Source organism: Peromyscus californicus, unplaced genomic scaffold (assembly GCF_007827085.1).
Source record: "Peromyscus californicus insignis strain IS unplaced genomic scaffold, ASM782708v3 Scaffold_10__1_contigs__length_136768540, whole genome shotgun sequence".
In the NCBI taxonomy this organism is placed as follows: Eukaryota; Metazoa; Chordata; class Mammalia; order Rodentia; family Cricetidae; genus Peromyscus; species Peromyscus californicus.
This window is the reverse complement of record NW_026294391.1, coordinates 42,309,621-42,325,321: the sequence shown is the minus strand read 5'-3', so window position 1 is coordinate 42,325,321 and position 15,701 is coordinate 42,309,621. Positions and strand designations below refer to the sequence as shown.

Genomic DNA, 15,701 nt, shown 5'->3' with positions numbered 1-15,701 from the left:
AAAGATGCCCTCTCTTCATCCATATTATCAAGTGGATTTACAAACATATTTTAGTAGGAAGAACAATCAGAACTGAGATAGAAAAGGCCATGTATAAGAGAGCTTTTTCCCAGAAAGACAACTGCACACTCTAGAAATGAGCCCAAAGCCAGGCACTAACTGACAAGGTTACTTCCTGATGCTGCCCACAAGTGGTGATGACTTTCTTACTTGCTCTCTGCCTTGAGAATGAATCAAAGTGGCTCACTCCTTTAATAGCAGCAGAGGCAGAGGGATCTCTGTGAGTTTGAGGCCAGCCTGGACTTCATAGTGAGTTCTCATTTTTACCTAATGAGACCCTATCTCAGAACCAAACCCCAAAGAATAACAAAATTAATCAAGTAATGTCACTCAGATCTTAAGGTCTTAATTAGGAAGTATCAGTGAATATACTTGAGGACAGGGTTGATAAACATTTTTGTACTTAATTCCATTAAATAAATAGTAACATGACAGAATGGGAGAAATGGCACATTAGGACCGGAGAGCATTCCATGTGATAAATTAGTCTGTGAAAGGCACAATGATGATGCATGTACTTCAGGAATCGGTGCACTGAGTTCAAAGACTGTGGTAGGATCAACTTGATGATGATTTAGCAGCATAACAAATTTCAAAGCAGGGATCAAGTGTCCCTCTTTCCTTCCCATAGAATGTCAACCTAGAGACCAATTTTCAGACTGGGGTATTTCTATGGAGTTATGTGAAGACTATACTAGGGATATGTGGGCAGGAGTGGTCTGAGTGGATTCATTTTCCAGACTGTCAGCCACTTTAAGATATTTGACTGGCTTTGTTCCCATGCCACACTTGTTTTCAATTTCAGTTTTGTTTTCTTTGGTCTGTGATAGTTTTTCCTGCCCCCAAGCACACTTCTCTGGAATATCCAATAGTCATTGCTTCTGAGACATACTCACTCAAAAATAAAAGTATTACTCAAAATACTGGTAATTGAAATCCCTTTTGAATCAAGTAATCATTAAGCTGACACCTGCTCACTTTATTAATAAACTTCTTTCTGATAAAAGCTCTCCTGACTATGTTTGATATCCATTAGTTACAAACTTAGCATGTATACTTATTACTAGATGTGAGTGTTAATGGTAATTGCAAATACAACTCAATTTAATGGATTTAAAAAATATTAAGAGAGCCTTACAGTTACAAGAAATTGTTTCTAAAATTTAGATTTCACATAAATATTTTTGTTGTACAAAAGTGTATGACTTACAAAAAGAGTGACTAATAAAAGATGTCATAGCATAAATACATACTGTATTAGGAAGTAATTCTTTGAGGGAAGTTGAATGGAAATATGATTCAAAGAAGAGGAGACATATTATAAAATTTTTATTTATAGAAGATAAGTTTTTTTCACATATTTTTAAAGTGGATGATTGTAGATAATATATCACTATGGTGTTTGGATCACATTGGATACATTCCTAAAAGTAAAGCTATACTTTTTTATTTTAGTTTTAATTATATGTTTTTGAGAATTTCATACTTCAGAACATTGTATTTACAGCATTTCCACCCCACTTTCTCTCTCTCCTACTCCTCTGTCCCTTTCCACTCCCTCTCAGATTCTACTATAAATACACACACACACACACACACACACACACACACACACACACACACACACACAGAGTATTTCTGTTCCTGTGATAAACACCCACCAAAAACAACTTCATGGAGGAAAGTGATTGTTCAGTTTACACGTTACACAGAAGGGAAGCCAGGGCAACAGCTTGAGGTGGGAACCTGGGGGCAGGAACAGAAGCTGAACTACTGAATAACACTACCTACTGATTTGCTCCGAGGCTCTCCCTCAGCTACCTTTCTTATATCTCCTAGAACCTTCTCTCAAGGGGTGGTACAGCCCACAGTGGGTTGAACCTTCCCAAATCAGTCACTAATTAAGAAAATGCCCCCATGGACTTGCCTAAGACCAAACTGATGGAAGCATTTTCTAAATCGAGGTTCCCTCTTCCCACATAAAATTCTAGGTTGTGTCAAATTAAAAAAAAGGAAGACAATATAGACAGTATACACAGCATATACAATATGCATAGAAAATACCTTTTAAACATCAAGTTTAAAATTCCAGGGGTGGAAATATACAGGGAGATACTCTATTTTCTAAATTAGTTTTAGAAACTGATTTGAATATCACTGTAAGAGGGGTTTGTTTGTTTGTTTGTTTGTTTTTTGAGCCCTCTTCCTGGACTTAACAGGGAACACTGATATTTTTACATATCATAAAAGTTATAGTAGATTTTTCTTTGTCAACAAAGTGCTAATTCAAAATACATTTGCATGATCTGTTGTAAGAATTCTCCCCTGAAGAATCTCCAACTTTCAGTCTTGAAAGTTCACTATTTTATAAGGACGAGTTGAGTAGGAGAATGGGGAAACTCTCCTGGTTCTCTGCTATTGTCTGTCACTGGATTTGTTTTCTGGCAGTAACTTCCCTGCTTCTTGTTTGGAGAGATGGGAACTGAGGTGGAAGATCAGGATCTTTATTTTCATGTCCACATCTATGACAGGAGACTCCAGGCTCTTGCAGAGGTGGATTAAACATGTGTGCAATGGAGTCTCCAGGGGACAAAGGTAATATCTAATTTTCATAGCATTGTTCCCACAGGGTTGTGTGCTAGTATATATAATATAAGGTCAACCTATGCTACAGAGTCTATGTTTCTAGATGGATTGAGGCATTGATTGTATCCCAGGCAGGTACTGAAGGGATTGGAAAAAAAATTGGTTTATTCTTGCCTGCTGTCCTAGAAGTCTGCAATGAATCTGGGCTTCAAAAGGTGTTTCCTTTGTTTTGGGCTTACTTCTGCCAATGAGTTTACTCTTCCCAGTAGTGACCTGCCAGCTCTGGATCTGAGCCTTATTTCTTCAGAATATAAGTTCAGGGCTTAAAGGGACATTTCCATAAACTGTACCATAAATAATGGATATTTTATGCCTTCAGAGGGTCTCTAGATAGACCAAGATGACTGCTGCACAGCCTCATTCCCTCATGCAAATACTGGCCTTCAGCCTCTGTGAAATTATGGATGAGACTAAAAGAAAATATTAGAAGTTTCCTCCAGAAATACTGGCAAATGGTTTGAACTTTCACACTGAAGAGGTAATATCACCTGTATTCATGAAATTTGCTAGTTTGTGCTCAATGTTTCTCTCTCTGCCTCTCTATCTCTGTCTCTGTGTCTTTCTCTCTCTATCTGTCTCTGTCTGTCTCTGTCTCTGTCTCTGTCTCTGTCTCTGTCTCTGTCTCTCTCTCTCTCTCTCTCTCTCTCTCTCTCTCTCTCTCTCTCTCTCTCTCTGAGTCCTACCGAGATTTGATCTTGGAATTTACCTTCAGTAAATTACAACTAGAAAATAACAATAAAGTGGTTGCCAAATGTTTTGTAATGGTTGATAGTCCCAAGGGAGGGTCAGGAGACCCTCCATTATTTACTTCCTTTCCCACCAGCAACAAACTTATTAGGAGACAGACCATGTTGAAAAGTGGAAGGTTAATTGAAAACAGGACTCCACATTGTATCTTCCAGAATGTTTCCATCCATGATCAGGTCGAACTCTGTAGCTCATCCAAAAGGATGCACCTGTTTTGGTGTCACCAATATCCCTGTATGTAAGCCCTCACTTGTGCTCTGTAATCAAGCCCAATAAACTCCCAGGTTGGGTTTGACATTGCCTTTTGTGTGCATCTGGGTTTAATGCACTTTCTCCAGGAAAAGTTAATGTAACAGTGTTAAAAGATGCTGGTGTGTGAAAGTTTACTGCTAAACTGATGCGTGATTGTCTTATAAAAATAAACATAAAGAATGAAAATAATGGCTAATAAATAATAGTGAAACATACATAAGTAAAATGATTGGGAATGAAAAGGACAATAGGAATAAACTTTGTATATAACATATGCCCCCATAGGGTGTATTTTGAGAAGGAAAATTAATTCTGTCACAAACAAATCAACTGGTTCTGTTGGAAGGAGGGAAGAAAATGTGGTCCAATCCCAGTAGATTTAAGAAGTAGAAGGCTCATGGAACAGGACTCCTATGTCGCATAGTTAATGCTTGCTATGGATTTATTTGTAAGCTCACTAATAGTGAGCTTTAGCACAAACAGAATGCCAGTGAGAAATTAGTTAAATAGTCTGCTAAAATTACAAAACATTCTTGTATTGCAGATCAGTTTTTCACAAATAAAAAGAATTATACATTTGCTGAGCATCGTGGCACAGATCTGTAATTCCAGCTGCTCAGAAGTCTGACAACTTCAAGGTCTTCCTGGAGAACTTAGAGAGGCTCTATATGAAGCTGAACCATAAAATGAGGCTTGGGGATCCATCTCATTAGAAATAAATGCATGAGGTTCAACCCCTACTACTACAAAATACTGTATGTACTCAAGGTGTACAACATGATGCCCTGTATCTCTTCTGTTGGTATATCTTCATTTTCATAAACCAGCTAGCTTACTGAGTTGCTCAGTGGGAACCTGTCCTTCTTTCCCTAGAACAAAACAAGGACTGACAAAGATTGCCGTATCATTACCCTCAGTTTGAGGAATGTTGATACTGGTTCCTTCCCCGCCATAAATCTCACTCTCACTGCCAGTTTTGAGGAACATTTTCTTCAAAAGCCCTTCTACTGTGCAGTCCATTTCTGCCTCTTAAAAATGCAATCTCCTGTGTCCTGACTCAGGAATATGTTCCCTATGGATCCCACTGACTTACCAACCCTTTGAAATGTAATCATCAGGGAAATTATGCCCTGATCTTCAAGTTTGTGGTAAGATAGGGATTGGCTTCAAAACACAAAACTGAGAAACATAGGTGGCCTAATTACTTTCATCTGCCTCCCCGAGAAACCCTCAGGTATTTTTCTCCTAACTCATCTAGGACTTTGAAGACTATATATATATATAGTGGGGTTTTGGTTTGGGTGTGCTTAGTTTTTTTTTGTTTGTTTTCTTTTTGAGACAGGCTCTTGGGTAGCTCAGGCTAGCCTCAAACTCACTATGTAGTTGAGAATGATCTTGAACTCCAAAGTCTTCGGTTTTTATCTCCTGGGTGCTGAATTCCTGGCATTTGTTCCCATGCCTGATACCAAATGATAAGTAATTCTTCTCAACTAAGCCGCATCCCCAATCTTCTCCTGTCTTGTTTGAACAAAATTGAGTTCAAGTTCTCACTTCCATTGTATAAGTTTTGGACGAAGATCCTCTTGCCTATTAAATCGTCCACTACTATTTTTCTTTGGCAATACTCACTGTAATATAAGCACATGATCTGGGTATTTAGTAACTGTAGTGGTCAGTTATTTGGATTTTGTTATTGGTCTGCAGATTTGATATTGTAGACAATCACATTCCTAATATGGTTGGGTTTATTTAGAGACCACAGACAAAAAGCCATTCTTGAGGGAGGAAACACCATCTCCGTTGTCAATATGAAAATAACCCACTTACTAAGCTTTAACAGAGAGAATTTCGTACTTCCCCTAACTCCTATTTCAATAAAAAGTTTGAATAGCAGTAGTTAGGCTCTTATATGTCAGATAAACAGTCTCCCTCTAGCTCATTATTGAAAGCTTTCATTAAAGATTAAAAGCATAAGGCCCTTTATATAAATTCTAAACTGGTCCCTGGATCTTAGCATTCAATTATCATTTGTGAAATTTGAAATCAACATAGTTTATGTCTAAATTGAGAGTACATTTGAAAATCAAAATTCAAAGGCATGCCTTCTAGTGGGCTGACTGATGGGAAAGGGCTGTGATTATGCCTCATTTTCACCCTTTACATCACGATCTCATTGATTATGTTTCTCAGCTTGCTAAGGGTTCTGTGAGGTGATTTTCAAGATAAATACTGCTATTTGCAGGATTTCCTGAATAGGAGTATTTCGGGAGTAAATTGCACAAACCAAGTGATGTGCAGTCAATTTTCACTCTAGCATAAACAATGTATTAGAATAGAGCCCTTAAGGCTTTTCCATCCTTCCCATTCTCCTTTCCTTCTTTCATTCTTTCCTTCCTTCCTTTTTTTTAAATTTTGGTTTCATTACACAGCTTGTTGCATTTCATCAAAAATAATGAATTGTTAGGCAGAAAAAATGAAGCTCATTACATTTTCTTTTTCTTTCTAACAGATGCTCAGAGTTTGACCAGAGACAATGAATGACCTGAATGGCAGAGCCCAGGTCCTTTGCTTCTGAGGTATCCATGGCCACCACTGATAGAAAGAGAAAGCTTCTTTAAGTTGAGGAAATAGAGACAGGCTGTAGCTGTCTTTATATCTACTTCCTTTTCATTGACTTTTAACTGAGATTTTTTAAAGGCAGTTTAATTGCCTGTGTTAAAAAGTTGGCATGTTCTCCAAACCATTTAAAAGCTTTTTTTTTTATATTTCGGATAAAATGCAGCAAAGAATATCCCATTTTATCATATTTTTTAATTGAAAGTAAACATTTTATTTCTTTGAGCAGAAGTGTATACAGCAAGCTGTAAAGACTGAAATCCATAACTTAAGCAAAAGGAAAATGTGTAACCTTAATAAATCATTATCAGATAGAGAGTAGAAATAGAAAGTAGACATAGATGGATAAAGAATTGGTTATTACTAACAGAGTTCATGATTTATTGATTGCAAGCCAAGGGTTTTTGGATTTCTGGGAGAATCTCTCCAGTTAGCATATACATGGTCTTATGTCCTTTTTGGCCTGGATACAACCAAAGGAGAAGAAAGGGCCTTAAGGGGTACTTCTGAAATCTACACTCCAAAGATGAAAACTCAGAATGTGCAGGGAACATGCCAAAGAGTTCTCTGTTTGGAAAGATGCAGCTGTTTTTTTTTTCCCTCAGTGATTTAAACTAAGCTGTAGGAAGCAAATTGAATGACACCCAAACACCACACAGCAGTGAGAGTAGTGACATGTGGCTTTGATAATGAAGTTCATTAACACAGAAAAGAGAAGCATCTCTCCAGACTGTAAGACCTATTTGTCAGAAACCTGTGTGCTGTTGATAAAGGTTGATGTGACTTTTTGGTGTTTGAGAACTAACTGGGGACATGATGGAGAGAGCACAGACCAGACTAAAGTCACTTTGGTAGAGTCAACAAGATCTATTTGTTATAGAATTTTGTTTTCCCTTTCTCTTACATATGTTCCATGGATGAAGAGAGCTCTCATTGAGTATCCACTTGATTTTTTTTTCTGAAAAGACATTTTGATGAACAGACTTTTACATGTGGGTTACAAAAGTTAAAACAAAAACATGATTATTAGTTGAGGGAAGAATTTGTGTCTTTTCTTTGTTATATGAAATCAAAGACAAAGAAAATACTAGATCAAGCATAATTGGTAATCTGGCTCAAGTTATGGTCCATTTGGGCCAAGTATCTGTACTTTCTTATTGGGGTGGTTTATTCAGTAATGCAGCAACCAGAATTAATGAGATATAACACTGGTAATTGCATGAGTGTCAATTATGTCTAAAGCATCTTTAGATACTAGCTAACTGAAAAAACGAAATCCTAGAATGGGTGGCTTCTCTGAATTGAAGATGTGCTTTGTCTAGCCATCCCTTGTGAGCATGCATGACTCAAGGGTAGGGTGACTCAGGTATCAGAAGCCATATCTTGGTGTCAGGATGTCCAATATATGATTATGTTATATATATATATATAAAACACTTAATTTGTTACTGGGTAAAAGTTATTGTTACTCATGAGTTTGATTGTCAGACTGAATTGAGGACCATGACAGTGATTGAACAGGCTGAGTTTTGTGCTGGGAAAATGATGTTTGCCTGTGACTTACAAAGTACCATGTGTTCTCAGTGCACAGCTATCAGAGTGGTCAATAAAAACATCGGGAAGAAGCAAGGTAAAAGGAAAACAGTGTACTTTGCAAATATAACTCAATTTAGCTGGAACAAACCTCTCAATCTCTCTCCCATTTTATTTCTTCTTTTAAGCATATATTTCTCAAATGTTTAGAATGACAATTTTATGTAAGAATCAGCTTTAAGTGCAATTAAAGCAGAGATGGAAACTGGATCATACTAAGAAATTGGCTGAGAGCACTATAGTGATCAGTTTACTAAAGGCACGTCTAGTTAATTCTGAAAGCAGAAAGCAGAAGCAGAAAATGCTAGTGAAATAATTTTCACAATAGCATTCATGGTAATGGTGACTGAAGTTTAGTAAGACTTCTGGGATTTCTCTAGTCCTATCTTTATTCTTTCTGATAAAACAAAACAAAACAAAACCTAACCGTGTTAAATTAGTTTATCAACTATCACCTCCAGATCTGATCACCCTTTAACTTGATTAGATTCTTCATTCTCCTGCATCACCCAGATGCTGTCTGCTCACTCTGTCCTGTCTTCAGGAAGATCCCTGTGCATTTAACCAGAATCTTCTTTTACCCCAGTTGTTTCCACTAATCCACTAACCCTGCTCCTGAGCAAAGAACTTCTACTTTCCCATTTGGAATTTAGACAAACTTCCAGTTTCAACTTCTACTCTGTAAATCCCATTTCAGGGATTGCTGTGTTTATTGTGATGAACTTAATACTATTACCCTAGTCCTGCTTAAAGGAGTGATAAAATTCAAAGTAACCAATGAGAAACTCAATAGTCATTGAGTCATTCTGCCAGAAATAAAAATGTCAAGCTAGAGACACCCACCTTCAGGTCAAATAGTCCTGTTTGACTTGGTTGGCTATAAATTTCCAATTGATTCCTAATAGGAGAAAGCCACAGAAGCAGGTGATCTAGCTGCTCTTCAAGTTGCCCGAAATCTTTTATGTGAACCTCAAGTTCTCCTTGTTTTTCAGGCAAAGCTCTGGAGACCTGAAAGGGGAAAAAAGTAAAAGACAAATGATTCTCATGGTATACATTAAAAATGGCACAAGTGTTCAAAAGATGTTATAGCAATTTGCTGATCCATTTATTTAACAAGATGCTAAAAATCCCATACATGACATGTTAAGATATAATTAACATAGTAGAAATCATTTGGTAATACTCATTTAAAAATTTTACAGACAATAATGCCTTTTATGAATGCAAAATATACACCTAAACCAGGTGTGTTGTCTCACAGCTATAACATCAGCATCTAGGCGACTGATGCAGGTGAATTGCCATGAAATAACCTGGGCCATAGTGCAAGTTCTAGGCTGGCCAGGGCTATAGAACGAGACCCTATATCAAAAGAACAAAAGCAAGCGCACAAAGAAGCCTCACCCACACTTACGCAGATGTGTACTCCAACTGATCGAAGACAAGGAGCCTATAACTTCCCATTTACTAAATGTGCATGCCAAGCACAGAGTCTTTGCCGCATTACAAAGATACAAACCAAGTTATCCAGCTTTAGTACTAGGTATATAACCAAGCCTTCCCCAAGTAATTGTAATTTATATGAACAGAACATAATGAAATTAAATATATAGTTAAGCTATATTTTTATTGGTATAACAATAACTTCTTCTACTATATTTGTTTTTAGTTTCAATTAAGAAAAATTATGCAAAGAAATGAGCTATAGTTTGTGAGGCCTAGTGTAAATAGGTGAAGCAGATATTGATGAACAGATTGAAAAGTAAACATGACATTTGGATGACAGTAGACTAACAGAATGACTTCGGTTAATTTTAGGAAAGGCTTAGTTTATACTAACCATCATAGATGGAAGTTCCAAATTTATTGCTTTCTTTAATCTCTCATGGCCCCTGCATATCACTGCTGTTATCATCTAAATTTTAAGCATAGATAACATTGGAATAGACAGATGCTAAATACCTTTGTAAGCAATATGTTATATGGTAAAATATTGTTGGATCTAATATTAGGTACTTAGATTTAAATCCTAGTTTATGCTTTTGCCTAAGATCCTAGCCCAGTTTTCTCTAACTTACAGTGCCTCTTTCATAGACTGGCGATAATGCAGACATAATGCTAATTTAAGAATTCAACAAAGTAATCCTTGAAAAATTGCTTAGAATAATTCTCTGCATGATGGTGAAACACAATAAAACTGTTAAATGTTAGCAACAGTTGCTCAAACTCCTGAGTAAACAGAAAGCCAGGATTAGTGAGAATGAAGCTATTTTCTTCAGAAAGTCACACACTAAAACTAATATAAGGGAGTACTGTCAAGTTGTCATGGTAGCCTTGGCTATAATGAAAGAAATGAAAATGATAACTACTCTACTGCTGTCAAGGCTGTGGAAAAGACTAATTACTGCACACCACTGCTCAGATGACTGCAGCATTGGCATCCCTTTGAGGAAGATAGTTTGGCAATTTGTTTAAACTATATTCAAATTTTATCTTTGATCAATTTATTTGACTTTCAGAATTTCATTCTGTATGTATATCTCTGGAAGTAAAATCAATGCTTCGTGACAAAACATGGTTGGTAGCTGAGTGTGTCAGATCATATTACAGTTTTTGAGAGATATATATGTATTGTTTTTATCAATAAATAACAAAAAGTAAATCCATTTTTCCTCTTAACACAAACTATTGGAGGGAAATTATGCTTTGTACAGTTTAATAATGGATTTTCGTTAGGATGTGGCTGTATTGATTTCTTCATCTGACAATGTCAATCAGTCAATTCTGGTAGTGGTGGTGTGAACTGAGACCTTCTTACATTTTTTTTGCTATTCTTTCTACTTCTTCAAATTAGGCTCTAAGAACTGTGCTCCATAAACCATGGGCAAAGATAGGAGGTGGGAATAGGTTATAAGGTAGAATCACAGTAAATTTTGTGGAAATCTTTATCTGTTTTTAAATAATTAGTGTTTATTTCTAATATTTTGCATCTCCAATAAACTATAGATACAAGCACTACACTAGAAAACTTTATAATTTTTCTAATAATCTTTATGTATTCTAAAACTATGCTCTTCATACATGTTCTCTGTAGTAAATGGAAACAAACACATTCAATTCAATAAGTGAGCATCTACCCTAATCTTGACCTAATTTTAGACAAGATTAATTTTCTTGTTCTTTAGTATTCTGATTGATAACTTCAAATATTTGTAAGTTTCAATATTAAGAAGTATGTGTTTTACAAGTAAACATTTTATATACAAAGCTCATACTTTATACAAAATATCTTGAAAAGCTAGATTATGTCTATAAAAAGAACTATATCAGAACTAGAATAAATGTTCTAAAAAAAAGAACATGGTTACCATCTAGAAGTCAAAGCTATTAAGCAAAATTAAGACAAAAGTGGAAACATCTGTACTATCTACTTATCAAAAGATCATAGTTGACTATACAAAAGGATTAGTCAATGAAAGAAAAAGGAGACTGAATCTACTGGAAAAATGAATACATTGGTAAAAAACACAAACAACCAATAAACAAGACAAATTCCAAACACTACATGATCAATGAACTACAAATTGAAACAACAATGCTAGTCAATCAATTGCCTGTCATACTGTCTTCTGGGAAAGAGATTTATCTTGATCCCCTCCCTGAAAATGAGTAACCTTATAATATTTGCTCAAATATATGCTTTTATTATCTATAGAATAATGTGAAAAATAAATTTTTACCCTGAAAAGTATGAACACTCCTGAGAGCTTAAGGAAAATATAAACAAATTGAGGAATATGCTTTATTCATGGACTATAAGATATAATATTGTAAGAAATTAGTTTTCTTCAAATATACTATAAATTCAATGTAAACACAGTCAAATTTGTAGGTAAAATCTCTCACAGAAATTGAGAGGCTATTTTTAACATTATATGGATATAAAAAGGACTAATATATCAAAGAAAATATTCATGATAAACATATTTTAAAGAATATTTGAAATCAGCTGTCATATTTGCTATAATTACATGTGTGGTATTTTTTTAAAAACAAGTAAACAATATTATGATAACAATGTCACTTTAGTTAAACCAAGGGAGCATGATATTTTTAATCAATAGTACCAGGCTAATTTAATATTTGAACAATTTAAATTTCAGCATTTACTTTATAATATGTGTATATATAATATACTATATATGCATATATATTTATCGATACTCTATAGACCGTGATGTAAAACAGAAAATAATCACATTTCTAAAAAAAGTATATTTTCAAGATAAGTTACTGATGATTAAGATTTAAAAAGTCATTAGTCAAAGGGTAAGATGGCATAAATTTCACTCATTAAAAATACTGATGAAGCCGAGAGGTAGTGGCACACACTTTTAATCCCAGCACTCCAGAGGCAGAGGCAGATGGATCTCTGTGAGATCGAGGCCAGCCTGGGCTACAGAATGAGTTCCAGGACAGGTTCCAAAGCAACATAGAGAAATCCTGTCTTGACAAACTACACACACACACACACACACACACACACACACACACACACACACACACACACACACACACACACACAATACTGGTGAGGAAACAATTAAGTTCAGGTGGGGATATTCAACAAAGGCCTTGAATTGAAATAATTTTTGCATCTTTAAAGAAAAGACAAATGAATTTTTAATGCTCCAAAGGAACTTTATTTAAAAAAAAAAGCTATAGAAAGAATGAGGACAATCTTGAGTGTTTTTGATAGGGCACAACTCATTGTTTTTTAGGGTTTCTCACTGGCCTGAAATTCACCAAGCAAGCTAAACTTCCTAGTCAGAATGATCTCTAGGTCCATTGTGTCTACCTTCTCTGTGTAGTATTTTCTTATCAGAAAAACCTTCCATCTTTGGAGTAAAATATCTTATGACTTACGATGTAAAAGGTAGGTGAAACAACAAGACTTTAGGACTGTAGTTTACAAAGACATGAAACTAGAGGATATGCTAAGAGAAGTTGAAACACACCATCCTGCCTGGAAACTCTAAAACAGGAAGCAAACAACTCAAACTAGCTTCCAGGAATCTCTGAAACTGATCAGATTCACTAAGAGTATACAAATAGTAAAGACTGCTGAGAGATACTCTTAGACTAGCCCAGCTACGAAGAAGACTGTCAGATCACCAGCCCAGCAGCCTGGAGGGCATATAGACAAGCTGAGCAGGTTGGAAGAACCAGAAAGCAGCCAAGCAGCTGGAAGAGGGAGAGAGCTATTGAGCCGTCTGGAAGAGCCTCAGACCAACGACAGGGAAAGGACATTCTCCAACCTGTTGAGCTACCTGCAAGTTGTGCAGTGTGCTTCAGCTTCCCAGATTTTGGGAGCTGTCACTCATGCTGGTGTGCTTTTTTTTTTTAATTTATTTTGCAATACAATTCAGTTCTACATATCAGCCACAGATTCCCTTGTTCTCCCCCCTCCCGTCCCCCTCACCTTCCCCCCAACCCCCCCCATTCCCATCTAGTCTACCAGGTTGACCTCAGTCTGTGGGGAAGGCTTTGCCCTGGAGGAGCTGGTGTGCTTTTAATGTAGCTGTCTTGGAGTCATTTCTGCTCCTCTAGGTAGTCCTTCACCCATTTTCCTGTAAGTAACTTCAATAAAACTCACTGGTTCACTAAACTGGACTTCGGTGCTATCTGTCATTTTTCCCCCTATCTGGGGTGATGACAACCTCCCAAGTGCTGGGGTTTACAAACATGCACTACCACATTTGGCTTATTTTACAGATGTTGTGAGATTAAGCTCAGATTCTCGCTTTACTGAGATCTCCCCAGCTCCAAAATTAGAATTCTCATATACTGTGGAGTTGAATCATACAATTACATTGAAAAAACTGTTTCTGCAGTAATTCCAAAGACAGATAGAAAGACAGGTAGACACACACACACACACACACACACACACACACACACACACACACACAGAGAGAGAGAGAGAGAGAGAGAGAGAGAGAGAGAGAGAGAGAGAGAGAGATGCAAGTATATTCAAAGTTTAGCAAACAACACATATGTCGTAACATAATACTATAGTAGATAAGACACAAGTGTTTATTGGCAATATAATGGATAGACTGTGGCATACTCACACAACAGAACATTGTGCTGACAGCAAGTAGACAAACTATGATATATTAAACATCAGAGAATAACCACACAAATATTTTGAGAAAATAATCTGACAGAGCAAAACATAAGATGTTGCCACAGATATTAACTTCAGAAACTGAACTAATTTATGCATGTTTGGGTTTAGAAGACTGCTAACACTTGTAGAGTGTGGTGACTAGAGAGGAGGTAATATTTGGAAAGGTGATCTAAAAGATGAAAATAAAATTCCCTCAGAAAAGTAAGTTCCAGACTGGAGAGATGGCTCAGAGGTTAAGAGCACTGGCTTCTCTTCCAGAGGATCGGGGTTCTATTCCCAGCACCCACATGGCAGCTCACACCTGTCTGTAACTCCAGTTCCAGGAGATCCGACACTCTCACACAGACACACATGCAGGCAAGGCAACAATGAACATAAAATAAAAATAAATTTTAAAAAAAGAAAAAAAAAGTAAGTTCCATCCACATAATGGAATATTGTATTCATTTAATGAATACCATTAAATCATATTATTAAATAAACATTGCTGACATATTTAACTCTAAGCTATATACCACTCATAAATTTTTACCTTATGCTTTCTATCTATATTTAAAATATCAATTTCTAAACATAGGAAAGGACCTGAACAGATATTTCCTTTTTAAATAATATTTTTATTTTATAATTAACTTAATTTCACATATCAGCCATGGATTCCCCCGTCCTCCCTCCTCCCACCCCCCCAGCCCTCACCACCAATCCACCCTCATTCCCATCTCATCCAAGACAAGGTCTTCCCTGGGGAGTCTGCCCAGCCTGGCAGACTCAGCCAAGGCAGGTCCAGTCCCCTCCTCCCTACATCAAGGCTGAGCAAAGTGTCTCAGCACAGGTCCCAGGCTCCAAAAAGTCAGCCCATGCACTAAGGACAGGTCCTGATCCCACTGCCTGGAGGCCTCCAAAACAGTTCAAGCTAATCGACTGTCTCACTTATCCAGAGGGTCTGGTCCAGTTCCATGGGGGTTCCTCTGCCATTGGTTCACAGTTCATGGGGAATAGGAAGAAGCAGAGTGCTAGAGAGGTCCCCAGAAATCCACTAAGATACCTCCACTATAGACTACTGGCAATGGTCGAGAGAGTGCCTGAGCTGACCTGCTCTGGTGATTGGATGGCCAAACACCCTGGCTGTCATGATAGAAATCTCATCCAGTGACTGATGGAAGCGGATGCAGAGATCCATGGCCAAGCCCCAGGTGGAGCTCCAGGAGTCCAATCGGCGAGAGAGAGAGGAGGGATTGTATGAGAGAGAGATGTTGAAACCATGGTTGGAGGAAGCACAGATATTTCTTAAAGAACAACATACAAGGAACAAAAGGCTAATTTAAAAGAAATGTGTACACAGGAAATGACAATTATGTATGATGCTAAATAACTGAATGCAGACATACACATACACGCACGTCATAGGAATAAGGAGTAGAAAAATACTTAACTGAGGTTGGAGAGAGGAGGAGAGGAATGGGAAGAGGTTAAGTGATGGCTACTATCTCACACAAAGAGAAGAATAAGGAGTTGTAATGAAGTGTGATTGAAGAAAAGTACAGTTTTCAAAGAAGTGCTAGAAGAAAGGATTTTGAAAGACTTTATCATAGAG

At 36.9% G+C, this 15,701-nt stretch overlaps 1 protein-coding gene across 11 annotated transcripts in view; it reads right to left on the bottom strand.

The window, feature by feature from the left end:
• Positions 1-15,701, bottom strand: part of Dmd (dystrophin) — a 2,242,690-nt gene that overhangs the window by 722,780 nt on the left and 1,504,209 nt on the right. For all 11 annotated transcript variants that reach the window (XM_052732199.1, XM_052732319.1, XM_052732309.1 and 8 more), the window contains one exon: positions 8,758-8,922. In XM_052732199.1, the coding sequence (XP_052588159.1) occupies positions 8,758-8,922 (165 nt within the window). The remainder of the gene's footprint in view (positions 1-8,757; positions 8,923-15,701) is intronic.